This window comes from Entelurus aequoreus, linkage group LG26 (genome assembly GCF_033978785.1).
Source record: "Entelurus aequoreus isolate RoL-2023_Sb linkage group LG26, RoL_Eaeq_v1.1, whole genome shotgun sequence".
NCBI classification, from domain to species: Eukaryota; Metazoa; Chordata; class Actinopteri; order Syngnathiformes; family Syngnathidae; genus Entelurus; species Entelurus aequoreus.
In genome coordinates, this window is record NC_084756.1 from 7,600,800 (window position 1) to 7,623,904 (window position 23,105).

The 23,105-nt window shown below is 39.4% G+C and overlaps 1 protein-coding gene across 1 annotated transcript in view; it reads right to left on the minus strand.

Moving 5' to 3' along the window:
* ece1 (endothelin converting enzyme 1) overlaps window positions 1–23,105 on the minus strand; it is a 55,090-nt gene that overhangs the window by 26,922 nt on the left and 5,063 nt on the right. Inside the window, exons 2-6 of the mRNA XM_062038000.1 lie at window positions 21,111–21,249; window positions 12,323–12,535; window positions 12,128–12,252; window positions 5,351–5,497; window positions 5,146–5,211 (exon numbers count right to left, since the gene is read on the minus strand). Coding sequence (XP_061893984.1) covers window positions 5,146–5,211; window positions 5,351–5,497; window positions 12,128–12,252; window positions 12,323–12,535; window positions 21,111–21,249 — 690 coding nt within the window. The remainder of the gene's footprint in view (window positions 1–5,145; window positions 5,212–5,350; window positions 5,498–12,127; window positions 12,253–12,322; window positions 12,536–21,110; window positions 21,250–23,105) is intronic.

Sequence of the window (23,105 nt, forward strand, 5' to 3'; positions counted from 1 at the left end):
CAGGCGGTACTGCATCAAAAACCGACAACAGTCTGTAAAGGATATCACCACATGGGCTCAGGAACACTTCAGAAAACCACTGTCTGTATCTACAGTTCGTTGTTACATCTGTAAGTGCAAATTAAAACTCTAATATGCAAAGCCAAAGCCATTTGGATGGCGTGGCGCAGTTGGGAGAGTGGCCGTGCCAACAACCTAATGGTTCCTGGTTCAATCCCCACCAGGAATTGATTCACCCTAATGATTATTTGCCAATAAAAATTAAGTCTCTCAGTTCTAACATTAAACGGACCTAGTCACGTTCGTTGTGTCCTTGAGCAAGACACTTCACCCTTGCTCCTGATGGGTCGTGGTTAGGGCCTTGCATTGCAGCGCCCGCCATCAGTGTGTGAATGGGTGAATGTGGAAATAGTGTCAAAGCGCTATGAGTACCTTGAAGGTAGAAAAGCGCTATACAAGTATAACCCATTTACCATTTATCAACAACACCCATAAACGCCGCCGGCTTCGCTGGCCCGAGCTCATCTAAGATGTACTGATGCAAAGTGTAAAAGTGTTCTGTGGTCTGACGAGTCCACATTTCAAATTTTTTTTGGAAACTGTGGACGTCATGTCCTCCGGAACAAAGAGGAAAAGAACCATCTGGACTGTTATAGGAGCAAAGTTCAAAATCCAACATCTGTGATGGTATGGGGGTGTATTAGTGCCCAAGGCATGGGTAACGTACACATCTGTGAAGGCACCATAAATGCTGAAAGGTACATACAGCTTTTGGAGCAACATATGTTGCCATCCAAGCAACGTTATCATGGACGCCCCTGCTTATTCCAGCAAGACAATGCCAAGCCACCTGTTAAACAGCAAGGCTTCATAGTAAAAGAGTGCGGGTACTAGGGCTGCGAATCTTTGGGTGTCCCACGATTCGATTCAATATCGATTCTTGGGGTCACGATTAGATTCAAAATCGATTTTTTCGATTCAACACGATTCTCGACTCAAAAACGATATTTTCCCGAATCAAAACGATTGTCTATTCATTCAATACATAGGATTTCAGCAGGATCTACCCCAGTTTACTGACATGCAAGCAGAGTAGTAGATTTTTGTAAAAAGCTTTTATAATTGTAAAGGACAATGTTTTATCAACTGATTGCAGTAATGTAAATTTGTTTTAACTATTAAATGAACCAAAAATATGACTTATTTTATCTTTGTGAAAATATTGGACACAGTGTGTTGTCAAGCTTATGAGATGCGATGCAAGTGTAAGCCACTGTGACACTTTTGTTCATTTTTTTTTATTTATAAATGTCTAATGATAATGTCAATGAGGGATTTTTAATCACTGCTATGTTGAAATTGTAATATTGATACTGTTGTTGATAATATTAATTTTTGTTTCACTACTTTTGGTTTGTTCTGTGTCGTGTTTGTGTCTCCTCTCAATTGCTATGTTTATTGCAGTTCTGAGTGTTGCTGGGTCGGGTTTGGTTTTGGAATTGGATTGCATTGTTATGGTATTGCTTTGTTGGATTGATTCATTAAAAAAAAAAAAAAAAAATAATAATTTTAAATTACCGTAAATAAAAAAATTATAAATAAAAAAAAAAAACATAGATTTTTTTAAAAATGAGAATCGATTCTGAATCGCACAACGTGAGAATCGCGATTCGAATTCGAATCGATTTTTTTCCACACCACTAGCGGGTACTAGACTGTAGTCCAGACCTGTCTCCCATTGAAAATGTGTGGCGCAATATGAAGCCTAAATTACCACAACGGAGACCCCTGACTGTTGAACAACTTAAGCTGTACATCAAGCAAGAATGGGAGATAATTCCGCCTGAAAAGCTTAAAAAATTGGTCTCCTCAGTTCCCAAACGTTTACTGAGTGTTGTTAAAAGGAAAGGCCATGTAACACAGTGGTAAAAATGCCCCAGTGCCAACTTTTTTGCAAAGTGTTGCTGCCATTAAAATCTAAGTTAATGATTATTTGCAAATAAAAATTAAGTCTCCCAGTTCTAACATTAAATATCTTGTCTTTACAGTCTATTCAATTGAATATAAGTTGAAAAGGATTTGCAAATCATTGTATTCTGTTTTTATTTACCATTTACACAATGTGCCAACTTCACTGGTTTTGGGTTTTGTAGATCAATATATGCTAAATTATCTGAACAAAACATCCACATCTCAGCGTTGTGCCGTACCTAATAATGCAAATGAGTGTTGGTTAAACAATTGTATTATTCTTTACTAATATTATTGAGACAAGTACAACTTTTTAAGGGCTTTAGCACATTGGAAAAGGTAGCATATTTTGAAAGAAATGTGTACATGACAGGACTATGCACAAAAAATGGATTCACGTCCGAATAGCGATTGTTATTTTATCCTGATTCTGAGTCGATTTAAAATGTTCAAAAATCGATTTCTAAGAATCCATTTGTAAAAATGTGTTTTTAGGTCGACTCCATGCAAACAGAAGGAGCATCTCTAACCTCTAACCCTGTTTTGAAAAAGTTTCATAAATAACTCATTGACTTAGAATTAAATCGTCACTCTAGAAATCGGAATCGGATCGAATCGTTAGATGCCCAATAATCCACATCCCTAATATATAGTATGGCTTTTTTGGGTTTTCAGATCCCAATTTTAGGTGAATTAGTGCCAGGTCCATTTATTTTTCAGATTTTTGTGTAATGTTTCATACTGGACCTGTTTATTTTGTCTTTAGAATGTGTCACCGGGCAATAAAAAATTAGCTGCGGTCCACAAATTGCCCCCGGGCTGCACTTTAGACACCACCTGCTCTTAAACTGAATGGATAATTGATAAAAACCATACAGTGTTTATAATGTAATGTAATCATAAGATATAATCATGTTAATAACGCAAGTGACCATTTAAAAGAATACATACTTGTATTTCTTATTACAGTAGAATTGTTTACTATTGTACTGTAACTGTAAGGTAAATAACTGAGTTATTGTAAATAAATAAACAAGAAAAAAATGGACTCTCATCGCTGTAAGCAAAAATGTTACTTAAATAAATATTGAACATCTTAAAAGTAAATTTTTTCCCGGTTAGAAAAGGTCGGTTTGTCTTTTTTTTGTTGCCAATCACGACATTCTCGCTCGCTTGTTAGTCCGTGTGTGTATTGATTGGCTCATATTGCCCATCCTATTGTTTGTATTCCGTCACGTAACTTCTTCCAGGAAGAGAAAAGCAGTGGTGGTCACCCAATCCAAGATGGCTGTTGTACAGCAAGCAGCGCGCAAACTGAGAACAAAAGAGGCTTAAATCTTCCTGCAAAAAGCAGATATGAGAAAAAAAAAGATTTGTCGAGTGATATCAAGGATTATTTGTTGGGCACGTTCCCAGACATATGGAACTATTGTGCTCCAGACATCATTCTACACGACAAAAGCATGTTGTAAAAGCATGGAGGTCTACAACTTCTTCGTGTGTGTGTGGGTCAAAGACATTGGTATTAAGACTCTCCTGGATAAATATGTATCGTTTTTGTAAGGGTAAGGTTGTATTTTATGATTTAACTTTGTGTCTACTGCCATGTTTGTTGTTGTTGTTGCACACGTTGTTTACGAGTAGTGTTTTATAAAAATATAACTATAGATATATATATATATATATATATTTATTTTTATTTTTTAAAATATTTTTATAAAAACACTACTATAGATGGGCAGCACGGTGGAAGAGGGGTTAGTGCGTCTGCCTCACAATACGAAGGTCCTGAGTAGTCGTGAGTTCAATCCCGGCCTCGGGATCTTTCTGTTTGGAGTTTGCATGTTCTCCCCGTGACTGCGTGGGTTCCCTCCGGGTACTCCGGCTTCCTCCCACCTCCAAAGACATGCACCTGGGGATAGGTTGATTGGCAACACTAAATTGGCCCTAGTGTGTGAATGTGAGTGTGAATATTGTTTGTCTATATGTGTTGGCCCTGTGATGAGGTGGCGACTTGTCCAGGGTGTACCCCGCCTCCCGCCCGATTGTAGCTGAGATAGGCTCCAGCGCCCCCCGCGGCCCCGAAGGGAATAAGCGGTAGAAAATGGATGGATGGATGGATAACTATAGATGTCAACATTGTGTATGTGCTAAAAGATTCATTTATGATTATATATCAAAATATAACTACAGATGTCAACATTGTGTATGTGCTGAAAGATACATTTATGATTGTTTATCAAAATATAACTATAGATGTCAACATTGTGTACGTGCTGAAAGATTAATTTATGATTGTTTATCAAAATATAACTATAGATGTCAACATTGTGTATGTGCTGAAATATTCATTTATGATTGTTGTCTTTGGTACCTCTTTTAGGTTTTGCTCACATTTGATTTATTTTATTTAGACTCGCCTAAGTTGGTGCTTTTCTAAACTTTTGTAACAAACGTGTTTAAGAAATACAAATAATATCAAGATAATACTTAAATGGGAAATAATAAACGTTAAAATAATATCAAACAAACCTTTAACAAAGTGATCACTGCAAACTCCCTTGGACTAGAGAGTGAACTACTTTTCTCGTCGTCTTTAATAAAATCTTGCACTCTTCCTCCCTTTTTGATTACCTCTCGAGGAACTCTGAAGAAACGTTTATGCTTTTTCACGATTTGAACGATTCGTACAGCCGAAGACAACACAAGCAAAGGGCGTTTTTTCTTTGAGAAAAGCTAAATGGCGTCTAGTACCCATTGACAACAGAGCTAGCTCGACCACCACGCATATATTATGGGTGGGACGTGAGCTGGACGTGACATCAGTAACATCCCAGCAATTTGAAGGTGAAATATTACCACAACGGGACACTTGGCTTTATATTCTTATTGTTTCCTCTTAATTGTCACTTTGTGGCACTTACTACTGGCGAGTAAGGAGGTGTACTTCCTGTGTGACGCCCTGCTCTCCACCTACCGATACAAAGATAGTGAATGACTGAAAAGAGGGCTCACTGTTTTCAGTTAATTCTACTGTTAAAGGTACTGAGAGAGATTCTCCTGGTTTGAAGACACAAACATGCAAATATCTACTCATACCAGTGCTACAAAAACCCAGTTTTCTTTGAAGTATAAATACTGACTCATTCATTCATGTGCGTAATATTAGAGCACCTTTTCATTGGCGGTTTTGTTGAGGTAGTAATCCCGTGAAGGGAGACCCAGACTGGACTGATCCACCTACAGCCGCAAAAGAAAGACCATGTGACTTTTTAGTTGGTCGGATGCTGCTGAGACACCAATGCAGAGAACAACACAGTGTCGGCTTCACTGCCCGCTTGTACAAACAAGCGAGAGTGGCTAAGATGGACCACCTGACCTGGATGATGTTACTGGACGAGTTCTTGGAGTCGGTGCTGACGTACACGGTGAAGAAGGGCGAGGTGCGGTAGTTTGCCGACACCGATCGGAGGACTTCCTGGAAGTTGTCTTTGTCCCAGGACCCGGTCAGGGCCCATCCTCCTATCTGGAAGAGGCACCGTTTTAGACTTTAAACACTGATTCTACTCAGGAGTCACACCTTGTTTGCAGAGCGTAATCAAATATTTTTTTTCAGGTCCAACAAGTAGTACTTATAAATGATAACAACATTATTGGTTAACTGATCATGTTCAAGAGGACCTATGATTTAATTTCATCTATATTTAAAACACTTTATTGTGGTCTAGAACAGTGGTTCTCAAACTTGTTTCACCAAGTACCAGAAAGAACGTGCTTTTTCAAAAGATACATTTTGATACTTTTGGAGAGGGTAATGCCACTTCCACTACACTATATATTCTTCATATGTCATCACAACATTCGGTTTGGGTGAGCAAAATCTTTTTTCCACAACCAAATTTTCAATGCATCATTAGTCAATAGTGCGCAGATATAGGCTGTATTTAATATATGAATATATATTTTGATTCCAAAGAAATAGCAATTGTTCAAGGACTGGAATTGACACTATTGACTTACATGTTACGTACATTGTGTAAGTTGTTTACGTAAAAGAGTTGAAAAATAAATCTAACGTAGATCCACGCTGACGTCAGTGTCTCCTTTACTTAACAGTCATTAAAATATTACAACCCTCCCAAATATATTACACACTATATGTCACACTGCGGTGAGGGATTCCTTGTCTTGGTTTTTTCTGTCTTGTGAATTGCATGTTTTATTTTGAAAAGTAACTCCTCTCGTGTCAGATCACTTGCCCTTCCATTTGTGTCATCAGTCTGACGTCATCCCTGACCCCTGATTGTTTCCACCTGTTTCCCATTACCCTCATGTGTTTTATAAGCCCACGCCTCCCCTTGTTCTGTGCCAGATTGTCTCGAGTATTTGTGCCCTCAGCAGTGATTTTGTGTTATTTAGTTTTACAGCCGAAGTGGTTAGATTTCAGTTTTTCTTATAGTTCTTTCTTTCCTCAAATTTTTGAGTGACATTTTTTGTTAACATTTATTAGATTAGAGAAAGTGTAGAATTTTCATAGCCATTGTTTCTTCCTACTGTTGGAGCGTTTTGTGTTTATATAAGTTTCATAGAATATACGTCGCCAATTATAGTTCGTCATTGTTTTTTGTGTTTTCCTCCTGTCGGAGTGATTTTCGGTTGTTCCTTTTTTTTGGGAACCTTTTTCGCCGACTAGTTAAGTTATTGTAGATTTTGAATTGCCCTGATTCTGGAGGTGAAAGGAAGCTTTCAAAATAAAAGCCTGCCGATATATTCCCTACTCTGCATCTGAGTCCTATCCTTTTGACCAAGCCTGACACTATATACATATATTCATAGTATTACTTATTTTCATGTAAAAAACACAAATTTTTAAGGTGTGGCGATCATATCTATGGTGGCTACTTTTATTTTATTTTGTAGTAGTAGTTCATTTACGGAATCCGGTCAACTTCCTTTGGGCCCCATTCAGCAACCGTTCTTAAGAACAAATTTTGTTCTTAGGCCCACTTACGAAGTTTGCAAGGAGATTTTTGTATTCACCAATATTTTCTTAGCTGGGATTTGTTCGTAAGTAAAAACAAAATCTACGAGTGCTCCAGAGCACTCTTAGGGTGGCTTATTTGTTCTTAAGTTCCCTTACTTCTATTGTCTATTGTTACATTAATATCATAGATAGATAGATAGATGGATAGATATATATAGATACATAGATAAATAGAGATATATATAGATAGATAGATATATACATAGATAGATAGATATAGATATATAGATAGATAGAGATAAGACAGACAGACAGACAGACAGACAGACATATAGCAAAATAAGCAATATATAGACATTTCAAAATACTGTGTGCGTACACACACACAAACACACACACACACACACACACACACACACACACACACACACACACACACACACACACACACACACACACACACACACACACACACACACACACACACACACACACACACACACACACACAATGGCAATGCTTTTGCTGCTAATGAAAGATGCCGCAGATCGTGCGCTGGGGAGGAGCGCATATTTCACCACCATGCAGACCTATTTGTTTGCTAAGTATAAAAAGGAGCTTAAATCTTTGAATGAAAGTGCTCTTCTAAATGTGTCCACTGGAGGTCACCATTGCAATCATTTATATCCCCTGCACATGACTTCAGAGGGGGGCGGAGCTATGTAATAAAATAAAGGCAACTCTTCCGCGTTAGGACAAGACGTCCTTACACTGCTTGTTAGTGATAGAATACAAAATGTACGTTGTCAAAGATGCTGTTGCTAATGTAACCTGTGACATTTACACACAAATAAATGCTTTTGATCATGTCTACATTCATGTTGTACTTATGACTGGGGACACATTTTGTGGGCGCACATAAATATGCTGAAATAATATGTATCCCCTTCTAACTTCATGTGTGATTCATGAAATGAGTCCACATTCACAAGTTGTGTTGTAGATGATGCTACATATGTACACACATGATGTTAGCACATCCGTTGGAGAACATGAGCACATTACATTAATAACATCATGTCATTTGATTTTAATATTATTATTAGGGGTGTCAGAAAAAAAAAAGATTTTCAGATTAATCGCAATTCTTATTTGTAACCATTCTTAATCGATTCAAAAATCGATTTTTATATTTTTTAAACTGTCCTGTCCAGCCATTTAGACAAATCATCACGTTGATGTAGATGATCTATATCTGCTGTACAGATATAGATCAGTACTTTAGAAAAGTATAGTACTTTAGAAAAGAGAAGTGTTGGATACTTCTCTTGTTGTCTTATTTGTATTTGACTTTATTAAATGTTTGGAAAGCATTTTATTCAACAAAAAACGTTTTTTTTTTTTAATTAACATAAAAAAAATATCAGCGCTGTTTATCTATTTAATGGGGCAATGTAGTCAATCATAGAACTGGCACCCAATGTCATTAAAAAAGTATTGATTTTGAATCGGGAATCGATTCTGAATCGAATAGTTACCCCCTAGAATCGATTCGAATTGAGTGGTGCCCAAAGATTCACAGCCCTAATAATTATTCATTTAATCTTTTGATAGATTAAAAGTGAACACCAAAGGGAGTATTTTACAACTCTTCTGACTGATGAACATTATTACATAATTTATTCAAAAAGTATCAATAATTAATTACAACTAAAGATATAATACTATTAATTTGAGTTGTCCCGATACCAACATTTTGGTACGGGTACCAAAATGTATTTCGATATTTTTCTAAATAAAGAGGACCACAAAAAATGTAATTATTGTCTTTATTTAAACAAAAAATCTTAGGGTACATTAAACATATGTTTGTTATTGCAATTTAGTCCTTAAATAAAAATAGTGAACATAATAGACAACTTGTCTTTTAGTAGTAAGTAAACAAACAAAGACTCTTGATTAGTCTGCTGACGTATGCAGTAACATATTGTGTCATTTATCATTCTATTATTTTGTACACATTATGAGGGACAAACTGTAAAAATGGATTATTAATCAACTTGTTTATTTACTGTTAATATCTGCTTATTTTCTGTTTTAACATGTTCTATCTACACTTCTGTTAAAATGTAATAATCACTTATTCTTCTGTTGTTTGATACTTTACATTAGTTTTGGATGATACCACAAATGTAGGTATCGATTTGATACCAAGTAGTAACAGTAGTTACATTGGTCATATTCAAAGTCCTCATGTGTCCAGTGACGTATTTCCTGAGTTTATAAACATAATATAATTTTTTTTAAACGAAATAAGATGTGATGCCAAAAAATATTCATGTAATCATAGTAGTATCGACTAGATACGCTCCTGTAGTTGGTATCATTTGTTTACATTTTGACGCCGGTGAGATAAGGTGTGTAGTGAAGCATAATTAGCTATTCCTCGTCCTTACTTTATTTGTCGCCATGGAGGCGAGGATTAAAGATTTAGAAGTAGCTAAAACACTGCAGACTGCGGATGGATGCTAGCTGCTACATAGCTAGCCATGTCTTAAAGCACCTCTTCCTGAGGGCGTTTCAGTGTTATAACTTAACCTTTATCGTTAGTTTTTAGGCCAAAATGCATCCGTTCTCCCTTTTCTGTATACACACTGTGTCTGCTTGTAAGTACTCCGTGTGTATGTGCCGCAGAACATGCTCGTCTCCTCGTAAACCAGCAATGACACGACGTGACGAAGACGGGGGGAGGGGGATGAGGGACCGGTCCTTTTTAGAGGCGGTATAGTACCGAATATGATTCATTAGCAGTGTTGGGTTAGTTACTGAAAAACAGTAACTAGTTACAGTTACTAGTTACTTTATTTCAAAAGTAACTCAGTTACTAACTCAGTTACTTACACCAAAAAGTAATGCGTTACTGTGAAAAGTAACTTTTTAGTTACTTTTTTTTTTTTTTTTTTTAAGGCTCCCATTAATGCCCTTTTAGCCTTCATTTCAGTACTGTTATTGCACTGGAGAATAATACAATGTGTTGATCAACTTGACATGCATTTGCATCACTGAACTCTGCTAAGCAATGTGGTCTACATACAACACACAAAGACAAAGATATGTTTCAAAGGGCCAATTTATTTCAGGCCAGAACAATTTGACAAAACTATTTTAAATAGCTGCAACATAACATACATAAGTAACAAACAGCATAATAACAACATAGCTGTAAACCTGGCTTCACCCAAGGAAGGCACACATGACATACACAAAGCTAACCAGGCATTTTTTTTCTCTCAAGGAATTCGGAAATAAAATCATGTCTTCATGAGATCAACACTGTACTGAAGCCCAGAACACTCTACACATTTCCCCAGTTTTAGTTTAGAGATAAGGAAAGATTGCCCTGGCCCACTAGGATCCCTCTTTATGTTTGTGAACTTTATAGTCTATACATTTAGAGTGATGTGATAATCAAACACTCTAGAATGAAAGAGTATATAAGAGACTTGACATAAAGTGTGTACCTTCAATGATGAATGATGAGCAGAGGCAGAGTTTGGAGTGTTTTCTTTAGCTCGCTTTCCATGTTTATGTACTCACTGTCCAGGTACTTGGAACATGTTTTCCGTGCCATTTGCTGTTTGACGCCGGAATCATGCTAATTAGCTGCCTGAGAGCAGGTGACTCCACTGTAGAAATAGCCTGCATGTCTTCTATCACATACACTGCAATGGCTCTATAAATGTTGTCCTGGCTAGCAGTGCCTCTGTTAAAATCATTAGGTGGAGCTGAAGTGGCATCGGAGTCTGTGTCTCTCTTTACTAGCTTTGTCGAAGCATGTTGCTTTTGTAGCTGTTTCAGCAGATTTGAATTGCTGTTTTGGGCAGTATTCCCGGGCGCGGTCACTGATGCTGCTCACTGCTCCCCTCACCTCCCAGAGGGTGATCAAGGGTGATGGGTCAAATGCAGAGAACAATTACGCCACACCTAGTGTGTGTGTGACAATCATTGGAACTTTAACTTTAAGTAGATGGGATCTTTGATCCAAGACACAACTTAAATTGAACTAAAATGTTCTTTTCTTTGTGCTCGACAAAAGAAAAGTAGTGAGAATGTTAAGAAACTCGAATTCTGGCTTCGCCATGCTGTCTTGTTAGTTGTTATGAGAGTAGCGTATGTGTGTGTGTGTGTGTGGCCCTTTAAGATATGACATAACCCCCCCCCTCCTCCATATCCCACACCCCGGATTGTAAATAATGTAAATAATTCAATGTATATACTCTGATGATTATCTTGTGTGATGACTGTATTATGAAAATAGTATATATCTGTATCGTGAATTAATTTAAGTGGACCCCGACTTAAACAAGTTGAAAAACTTATTCGGGTGTTACGATTTAGTGGTCAATTGTACGGAATATGTACTTCACTGTGCAATCTACTAATAAAAGTTTCAATCAATCAATCAATCAATCAATCAGACAGCATGTGAGGTGAGTGACGTCAGTGAGTGAGTGGGCGAGAGAAGTGAGCGAGCGGCAACAGTGACTGCGTGCAGGTGCTCTAGCTTGGTGGATGGCTGCGTGCAAGACACCAATAAAGTCACAAAGTTGCAACAAACCGCCGGCCTCGTCATTCACCCTCGAGTCCGGGGCTGTAAAGACCCACTGCCGGGTAAAGTGAAGGTTGTTAGCCCCGAAGTACATAGGCCCTGGAGGAACGTCTCCCCAAAAGTCCCGCCACCCCCCCGCCCCCACCCACACAAAGCACTTCTCTTCTCTGCACGACACCGCAGCGCTTCAATGAAACACACTCAGATCTTCTGTTTCTAGCCGATACTACATAAAAAAATAACGTAAAATAACGCAGTAACGCATCATGTAGTAACGGTAACTGAGTTACTGAATATAAAAAATAACGCGTTAGATTACTAGTTACCGCCGAAACTAACGGCGTTACAGTAACGCTGTTCATTAGTATCGTGGTACGATACTAATACTGGTATACCGTACACCACTACTATTAATTAAAGAACAAACATAATTTGTACATTTTCAGAATGTGCTTGGTGTAAACAGTTATTTTTAAGTTATCATGCCATGATTTGACCTCCAGATTGGATTTCACTTTAGAACAGATCATTTGTGTTCTGCACAGATGTTTGATGTTCCATACCTGCGTGATGAGCTCCTGTAACGGTTTGGCTCCTAACTCCTGGATCTTGCTCTCGTTCATACAGGCCTGATAATATCTCTGAGCTTTTTCCTCAGCCTGAGTCAGACCTTTCCTGGTTGTGTTCTCTGTTGAAGGAACAAACCAAAACCAAATAAGGACCAGCGAGAGTAGAAAGGTGTGGCGTAGCACGCTCACCTAACAACCGCTTCATGACCAGCATGTTGTGCTCCCACAGGTTGCTGAAGGGCCCCCAGCGGGACTTGCCCTCGGGGAGGGGGTTGTTCTTCATCCAGCCCCCGCAGGCAAAGTTGTAGAAGTCCTGGCAGGGGTCCACGGAGCGATCCAGGGCCGCTGTGACTGTGCTGGCCACCCTGATGCACGACTCCGTCAGACACATGCCGGGGTGAGCTGCGAAGCACATGTCAAATGTCCAATGTTCTCTGAGCAGGAGATGTTTGTGCAGCACTCTGAGTGTTGGGAAACTTTCAAAACTCCAATATACTCTTAGACCATTATTTATGAACACATCTTAGAGGAAACATTTCTCCTCACAAATACCGTATTATAAGGCGCATTGCCGATGAATGGTCTATTTTTGATAATTTATCATATATAAGGCGCCGGATTATAGGGTGCATTAAAGGAGTCATATTTTTTTTTTTTTTCTAAATTGAAAACACTTCCTTGTGGTCTACATAACATGAAATGGTGGTTCTTTGCTTAAAATGTTGCATAGATGATGTTTTACAGATCATCTTTAAGCCGCTTTCTGACAGTCGCTTCTGGATGCGCCGTTTTGTGGGTGGTCTTATTTACGTGGCTCACCTTCTGCACCGTCTTCTCCCCGTCATCTTTGTTGTAGCGAAGTAGCGTGCAAACATGTGTGTGGAAGAAGTGTCAAAAGGTGGAGCTAACTGTTTTAATGACATTCAGACTCTACTTAAATAACAACACCTGAAATGTGTCCTGTGAAAAACCGTCCAACCGGAACTGTAATAACTAAAGTTCCTTGGGTGAATAATGTAAACTCACCACACCGGTATGTTTTAGCGCTTTGATGTTTAGTGTTTACTGACAGATATACGTAAGTCAGAACTTTACACTACTTTATATTAGCAATGGCAACAGTGGATGATGAATGTCCTTACAAGAAGGTAAGAGAAAAAGAAGAAGCTTATAGACTACGGTGTCGGCACAGACAACAAAGGCGGACACGCGCAAATTTTCAGGATTTATGCAGATCCCAAATACAGATCAGCAGGTACCAGAAGGTAAGAAAAGTTGCTTTTGCATAATATTGTGAAACAAAACGCCAGATAATATGTCTTCTTATGCACACACCATAATAATACTCGTATGTTGAAGCACATCAAGCGGTGCGGCTTCATAGCTTACCAAAGTCGTACTAATGTCACGGCGCAGGCTCGAACCCGCTTTTCTCCGGCAGCTGCGTCTGCCGGCACCTCCGTTGGCAGCGCGCCTAGACTAACCCCTGCTCGCGCTGGCCGCATCACGCCCACATGCCTGGGAAGGCTGTGTGCGATCAGCAATCAGCACACCTGGGACTGATGAGGACGAGCGGTATTAAAACTAGTGGACCCAAGGATCCTGGCCGGAACTTAATCCTGTTACGTTGTAAGCATCCTGTGTCTGGCTTCCCTCCGCATTTCTTCCTTGATCCAGCGTCTCATGCCCTTTTGTGTTTCCCGCAGTGCTTCCCGTGTCCTCCATCATCGAGCCTCGACTCTCCCTGGACTTTGGACTGCTTCCCTCGATCCTCGACCCCGCTTTGCACACGGACCTCTTGACGCCTCTTTCAGCCCCACGGACCTACCGCTTGTCTCACGGACCTTCTTCTGCTTTGTCCCTCCTCTCGCCCAACACATGACGGTAATACACAACAATTAATTACACACATAGTCACACACACATACACCCCTTTTGGATTAGTCACACTCCATTCTCTTGTTTAGTTTATATTCTTATTGTTTGTTATTATATATATTTATTAATATATAGAGTAAATACATAGAACAACATCGCCCCCTTGTGTCTGTGCCGTCAACTCCTTCCAGCATACATAACAACTAAAACTTTTTGATAGATTTTGGAGCGCCGTGTGTAATGTTCTATATTGTCAATGGAACATATAAAATGTTGGTGTTGTTTACTTGAGTCATATTGCCATCGTAGTGCAGTCTACACGTATCTGTTATGTTTGACTGCCATCTACTGGTCACACTTATCATTACACCATGTACCAAATAAAATAGTTTCGAGGTCTGTAAGCAAAACCAGAAGTATTCCGTACATTAGGCGCACCAGGTTATAAGGCACACTGTCGAGCTTTGAGAAAAAATAAGGATTTTAAGTGCGCCTTATAGTCCGGAAAATACGGTACACTTTTGATCAGTTAGCTCGCAGCTAACACCAAATGTCATGCTATCACCACAGTGCTAACTCCTTCTTTTTTTCCTCATTTTTCTGAGAAGAAATAATAAAAGAGGCGTGTTCACTTCAGAATGGGCTGATACTGTTTGTTTCAACATGAACACAATGACAACATGATACATCCTTTCTCTTTTCAACATGTCCGAAAAGGAGTAGGAAGAAGCAAAGCGATTTAAACCTAGCCCTTTTAACCACTTCCTGTTTCCTTTATGGGACACAATTTACATCAGTGATTTATTAACACATAAGTTATTGTATTAGATCCTTAAGACAGTTCTGATTAACACACTGAGATGAAGAATATCTTCTCAAAATTCTTCTTTACTTTGTAAACACTTTTATTTTGAAAAGTTCTTAAACCGGATCATATTAGTACATTGTCTGACTTCTTTGCTTAATCCATTCCATAATGTAATTCCACATTATAAGTGTTGTGCGTGCATACACATGTTTTAGGTTACCGGTATGTTTTTCTCTAAGGTTGTATTTTTATTTTGTTGAGAAGAATTGTTGTACATTCGTAGCGAGCAGGTTATAGTTTGCTTTGTGCATCATTTTAGTTTGCAAATGCACCAAATCGTTTAGTATTTTGATTTAATAAATTATATTCTCTATATCCAACACTATGTATTATTATAACTGATCTTTAGTGAATGAAGCGTACTTTTGTCATTGTTTCCCCATATTTCTGCTCAAGAACCCAGATATGCTAAGACTAGCATGCAGCAGAGACTGCTTGTATCACACATGATATCACACACAATAAACACGCCGTGGGACTGCTTGTATTGCACATGATATCACACACAAATACAAACGTAAAACACACTGCGGGACTGCTTGCATTGCACATGATATCGCACACAAGTAAACACGCTGTGGGACTGCTTGTATTGCACATGATATCGCACACAAGTAAACACGCTGTGGGACTGTTTGTTTTACACATGATATCACACACAATAAACACGCTGTAGGACTGCTTGTATCGCACATTATATCATAAACAAGTAAACACGCTGCAGGACTGCTTGTATAGCACATGATATCACACACAAGAAAACACGCTGTGGGACTGCTCGTATCGCACATGATACCACACACAGGTAACCACGCTGCGGGACTGCTTGTATCACACATGATATCATACACAAGTTCTTGGCTAAGTAGAATCACAGCTGACCTGGACACTCGAAAGTTCTCTTGCCATTTCTCTGACACAACACACTCGTTGGCAAACATATCCCACCAGGCTGCCGTTCTTCCAGGCCTTATCCAAAACTCAACATTGCTATGTTGCCGTCTGAGATGTATTGTATCCCAAATACTTTCCTTCTCTTAAGGTATTCATGTGTGATTTCCACAAGCGTATGTACATGTAGAAGAAGGAGAAACACGGGCATGTCTGGATGACTCGCCTCCATCTTTCTAGTGGTTACCTCAGAGTCACGAAACCGGTTGTTATGAAGCTGGCTGTTGCGCGTTCTTTCTGACATCACTTCCTGTTTGGGGCGCGGTCTTTCTGACGTCACTTCCTCTCCGTACTCAGTTTGTAAACGATCGATGAGTCCACACAAAGCCAAGAGCCGGAGATTCAATTACCCGTGTAAAAAATTATCCAAGATGGGGAACCTTAAACGATGGGTTAGTGTGGATGACACAGGGTTTAGGCTAAATAGTTATTTGTTTAAGGAGTTAGACAGGGCCTGATTTTCCTCCATGACAAGTGTGGCTCGCGCTGACACTTCTTCCTCCTCTGCTGGGTTTCTGGCAGCCTTGACCACACCTTGCTGACAACACAAGCAGCACTGTAGTTAGGGATGGTGTATCAGTGGAGGAACAACTGAAGGGGTTGTTGAGGTTGTGAGACAGGAATGGTGTATCAGTGGAGGTACAACTGAAAAGGTTGTTGAGGTTGTGAGACAGGAATGGTGTATTAGTGGAGGGACAATTGAAGGGGTTGTTGAGGTTGTGAGACAGGCATGGTGTATCAGTGGAGAGACAACTGAAGGGGGCGTTGAGGTTGTGAGACAGAAATGGTGTATCAGTGGAGGGACAACTGAAGGGGTTGTTGAGGTTGTGAGACAGGAATGGTGTATCAGTGGAGGGACAACTGAAGGGGTTGTTGAATTTTTGAGACAGGAATGGTGTATCAGTGGAGGGATAACTGAAGGGGGTTGCTGAGGTTGTGAGATAGGGATGGTGTATTAGTGGAGGGACAACTGAAAGGGGTTGTTGAGGTTGTGAGACAGGGATGGAGTATTAGTGGAGATACAACTGAAGGGGGTTGTAGAGGTTGTGAGACAGGGATGGAGTGTTAGTGGAGAGACAACTGAAGGGGGTTGTTGAGGTTGTGAGACAGTAATGGTGTATTAGTGGAGGGACAACTGAAGGGGGTTGTTGAGGTTGTGAGACAGTAATGGTGTATTAGTGGAGGGACAACTGAAGGGGGTTGTTGAGGTTGTGAGACAGGGATGGAGTATTAGTGGAGAGACAACTGAAGGGGGTTGTTGAGGTTGTGAGACAGGGATGGAGTATTAGTGGAGGGACAACTGAAGGGGGTTGTTGAGGTTGTGAGACAGTAATGGTGTATTAGTGGAGGGACAACTGAAGGGGGTTGTTGAGGTTGTGAGACAGTAATGGTGTATTAGTGGAGGGACAACTGAAGGGGGTTGTTGAGGTTGTGAGACAGTAATGGTGTATTAGTGGAGGGACAACTGAAGGGGTTTGTTGAGGTTGTGAGACAGGAATGGTGTATTAGTGGAGAGACAACTGAAGGGGGTTGTTGAGGTTGTGAGACAGGGATGGAGTATTAGTGGAGAGACAACTGAAGGGGGTTGTTGAGGTTGTGAGACAGGGATGGAGTATTAGTGAAGAGACAACTGAAGGGGGTTGTTGAGGTTGTGCGATAGGGATGGAGTATTAACGGAGAAACAACTGAAGGGGGTTGTTGAGGTTGTGAGACAGTAATGGTGTATCAGTGGAGAGACAACTGAAGGTGGTTGATGAGGTTGTGAGACAGGGATGGTGTACCAATGGAGAGACAACTGAAGGGGGTTGTTGAGGTTGTGAGACCGGAATGGTGTATCAGTGGAGAGACAACTGAAGGGGGTTGTGATACAGGGATGGTGTATAAGTGGAGAGACAACTGAAGGGGGTTGTTGAGGTTGTGGTACAGGGATGGTGTATAAGTGGAGAGACAACTGAAGGGGGTTGTTGAGGTTGTGATACAGGGATGGTGTATTAGTGGAGAGACAACTGAAGGAGGGGGGGGGGGGGGGTTGTTGAGGTTGTGAGACAGGAATGGTGTATTAGTGGAGAGACAACTGAAGGTGGTTGTTGAGGTTGTGAGACAGGAATGGAGACAAAGCACCCCGGGGAGGATTCACCCCTCTTCCTTAGATTCTGCCAAGGTGTGATGTGACACGCAGGCTGAATTGCAGGAAGTGTCACCACGCTTCCCCTGGCAACTCACAGGAAACCCACACGTGAGATGGCTCATCCACCGCCTTTATCTGGGCTGGCGGGAGGAGTTGAGATGTGTTCTCAGGAAGCAGAGCTAAAGGTGCGGCTGTGGTGTGTCGACAGGGGACACATTTTTTGGGCGCACATAAATATGCTGGAATAATATGTATCCCCTTTTAAATTCATGTGTGATTCATGAAATAAGTCCACATTCACAAGTTTTGTTGTAGATGATGCTACATATGTACAGAATAAACAACATAGAATAGAATAGAATAGAATAGAATAGAAAGTACTTTATTGATCCCTGGGGGAAGTTCCCCAACATCAGTTGGGGAACATGAGTACATTACATTAATAACATCCTGTCATTTGGTTTGAATATTATTATTCATTTCATCTTCTGATAGACTTGAAATTAACACCAATGGGAGCATTTTAAAACTTTGCCAGAATCTATTGCACCTATTTGACTGATGAACATTAGAAAGTATATATGACGACAAATTAAGAGAAAATACTATTAACTGGAACATGTAAGTGTAAACAAATACATTTTCGGAATGGTCTATTTTTAAACAAAGAAAACAATCTGAAGTTATCTTTACTTCTAAGTTATCATGCCATGATCTTCCTCCATGAGGCCCCTGAACTAAAATGACTTTGACACCCCTGATCTAGAGCTCACATGGCACTTAATGCATGGTCATCTTGGCCCAGGAAGAACAAAAAAAAAAAAGTTTTTTAAATAATCTTTAGGGATGAAGGCGTACGGTCTGGATTGTCCTGTACAGTTTATACGGACTGCTATTTTTAATGTTGTCAAAAAGTTAACACAGCTTTTAAAAACTTTAAAATAAATATTTAAGATGTTCCAAAGTTGTAATTCAATACAGTGGGACCTCCACTTACGAACCCCCCATTGTACAAACTTTTTGATTTACAAACCGCAAACCTATTAAAAATATGCTTTGTTGTACAATTCTTGTCTCAATGTACGAGCGTTTCATCCACCCATTGTGTGCCCGGCAGCACATCTATTTATTTTTTACTGCTTTTTATGCAGTTTTTTTTTTAGCCATTTTACAAGTTTTGCTAGCTCAATTTGATTTCAAAGAATGCAATGTGATGTGTGGTCAGCAGTGTTACACACGCCTAACCAGGCCTTTTTCTCTCTCAAGAAATTGTGAAATAAAATCATGTCTTCAGGAGATCAACACTGTATTGAAGCCCAGAACACTCTACGCATTTCCCCAGTTTTAGTTTAGAGAAAAGGAAATATTGGCCTGGCCCACTAGGATCCCTCTTTATGTTTGTGAACTTTATAGTCTATATATTTAGAGTGATGTGATAATCAAACACTCTAGAAGTCTAGAATGAAAGAGTATATAAGAGAATTGACAGAGTGTGTACCTTCAGTGATGAATGATGAGTAGAGGCAGAGTTTGGAGTGTTTTCTTTAGCTCGCTTTCCATGTTTATGTACTCACTGTCCACTGTGTCCAGCTGCCTGAAATCGTGTGACCCCACTGTAGAAATAGCCTGCATGTCTTCTAGCACATACGCTGCAATGGCTCTATCAATGTTGTCCTGGCTAGAAATCCCTCCGTTAAAATCCAGCCGCTGTGTGTCTCTCTTTACTACCTTCGTCGAAGCATGTTGCTTTTGTAGCTGTTTCAGCAGATTTGAATTGCTGTTTTGGGCAGTAGATAGGATCTTTGATCCAAGACACAACTTACATTTAACTAAAATGTTATTTTCTTTGTGCTCGACAAAAGAAAAGTAGTGAGAATATCTCCATGTCAAGAAACTCGGCTTTGGCTCCGCCATGATGTAAACACAGACACGCCACCCACACAAAGCGTGTGACACAGGAACATTCAGAAGGACGACACCGCAGCAATAAAACACAATCGGATCTTCTGTTTCTAGCCGATAGTACATAAAAAATAACGTAAAATAATGCAGTAACGCATCATGTAGTAACGGTAACTGAGTTACTGAATATAAAAAATAACGCGTTAGACTACTAGTTACCGCCGAAACGAATGCGTTACTTTGTAACGCGATAGTCCCAACACTGGTGGTCAGGAAGTATCCACAGTGTTGTTACCACATGACAATGTGAACCAGGTGACACTAATGGTTGCTATGGTGACAAATAAAAGTGCACAAAAAGTCCAAAAACAAAACCGAACATGACTAAAACAAAACATGATCACACAGACATGACTGAATAATTGCAAAGGCATTTTATTATTAAATATATTTTCTATGTACATTGTGAAAGTAAAAGTGTACATTTTACAGTTAAACCTGACAGCTCAGTTGCCAGAATTTTACTGTAAAATCTATGTTGGTATATTCAGTGTAATATTGTAAATGGAAAAAAACTGTACCACATCTTTTTTTACGTTAGAATTCTTGTGACTGAGCTGCCAGTTTTTTTAAACGTAAAATCTATTTTTACGGTGTATTACTGTAAATGGAAAAATGATACCACAGTTTTTTTATGGTAACATTCTTGCGACTTAGCTGCCAGTTTGTTTGTTTTTTACCCTAAAATCTATTATTTTTACAGTGTACAAATGGATGGATAACTTGCTTTGAAATCATAAGTCAAGCAGATATTTAAGTATTTATTTTATTGTAACAAAAGACTTTTGAATGGATGATCACATAATTATTGCATTATTTGATATTTAACTTTAAAATATATTTAATTGCATGCAGTACATGTATTTCTGGCGGTCAAAATAGAAAGAATGAATACATTTAGTAAGAAATATAAAGTACTTTATTGACGCATATTAGGGCCAAATAAAATTATGTGGCGGGTCAGATTTGGGGCCGGGCCTTGAGTTTGACACCTTTGCCTTAGAAGGTTGCCATGACAGCAAAGATACTCAAAACAGCAACAACGACAAAAATCAGTTTAAGCAGATTCATAAAGTAAAGATGCGTTAGAAAGTTAAAGGGAAATTAGTAACGAAAGTCATCAAAATTACACCTTTGCCTCCTTAAGTTTAACATCGAGAGTCCAGTACTACAACCAGTCCAGTACTCACTTTGCCGGTAGAAGACGGCGGTCGTGATGAGCGATACGAACAGGGCCACAGAAAGGACACACACTAAAACCAGGAGCCTCCTCTCCCTCTGCGTTCTCTCAGGCCAACAAGGGAGGCCACGCCCCTGCAGAAGATTCACCTGCACACACATACCACCTTCTTGTTAAGTGCAAAACAACTTATTTTCTTCTCATTACAAATACACATTGTGCCTGACAAAAGCACACTACCAGGATAATGCAAAGAGTAATTAGAGAAGCTGTAGTGCTGCAGTGCCCTTCTTTTTAGCGCTTTCAACTGGAAGTACAAGAGCCGTTCCGTCTTATAGTCGTCCATAGCGTTTCTACTCATATGGATTCTTCATTCATCACTCCAAGAAACGTTTGTAAGTTTAACAATATAACAAAGACTGTTTATACATACTAAACCGTTCAATGTGTGACGTCTGTAGGAAATAGTAGTGTTACCTCTAGTGTTTTCATGCATATCTGTACGTAATGTAATCAAACAAGCTCCGTTAGCATTAGCTAACATGCTAACACGTTCGCGAGTGTCTGTGTTAGTATTATTAACTTACAATAGCATTATTTTTGTATTGTTTCAGTTTCACAAATTCCTTAGTAAATTCACCAAAACTTCATTGTGGAGTTATTGAGTCTGTTTAGCTGATTGGAGAGCTAGCTTGCGCATGTAGTGGGTCCATGACGATGACTTCTGTTTTGATGGATCAGTCGTTTTACTGGTGTGTTACAGGCGCCGTTTGGAAACAATTAAGGTATGTAAATAAACATTTACAGAATCTTTCTTTATAAATAACTAATTTCCAGTGTTGGGTTGGTTACTGAAAACCAGTAACTAGTTAGTTACTAGTTACTTTATTTCAAAAGTAACTCAGTTACTAACTCAGTTACTTACACCAAAAAGTAATGTGTTACTGTGAAAAGTAACTATTTAGTTACTTCTTCTACTTTTTTTTTTTTAAAGCTCCCATTAATGCCCTTTTAGCCTTCATTTCAGTACTGTTATTGCACTGGAAAATAATACAATGTGTTGATCAACTTGACATGCATTTGCATCACTGAACTCTGCTAAGCAATGTGGTCTACATACAACACACAAAGACAAAGATATGTTTCAAAGAGCCAATTTATTTCAGGCCAGAACAAATTGACCAAACTATTTTAAATAGCTGCAACATAACATACAAACATACATAAGTAACAAACAGCATAATAACAGCATAGCTGTAAACCTGGCTTCACCCAAGGAAGGCACACATGACATACACAAAGCCTAAATAGGCATTTTTTTTCTCTCAAGGAATTCGGAAATAAAATCATGTCTTCAGGAGATCAACACTGTACTGAAGCCCAGAACACTCTACACATTTCCCCAGTTTTAGTTTAGAGATAAGGAAAGATTGCCCTGGCCCACTAGGATCCCTCTTTATGTTTGTGAACTTTATAGTCTATACATTTAGAGTGATGTGATAATCAAACACTCTAGAAGTTTAGAATGAAAGAGTACATAAGAGAATTGACATAGATTGTGTACCTTCAATGATGAATGATGAGCAGAAGCAGAATTTGGAGTGTTTTCTTTAGCTCGCTTTCCATGTTTATGTACTCACTGTCATGTACTTGGAACATGTTTTACGTGCCATTTGCTGTTTGACGCCGGTATCATGCTAATTAGCTGCCTGAAAGCGGGTAACTCCACTGTAAAAATAGCCTGCATGTCTTCTAGTACATACGCTGCAATGGCTCTATCAATGTTGTCCTGGATAGCAGTCCCTCCGTTAAAATCCTTAGGTGGAGGTGAAGTGGCATCAGAGTCTATGTCTCTCTTTACTAGCTTCGTCCAAGCATGTTGCTTTTGTAGCTGTTTCAGCAGATTTGAATTGCTGTTTTGGGCAGTATTCCCAGGCGCGGTCACTGCTGCTGCTCACTGCTCCCCTCACCTCCCAGGGGGTGATCAAGGGTGATGGGTCAAATG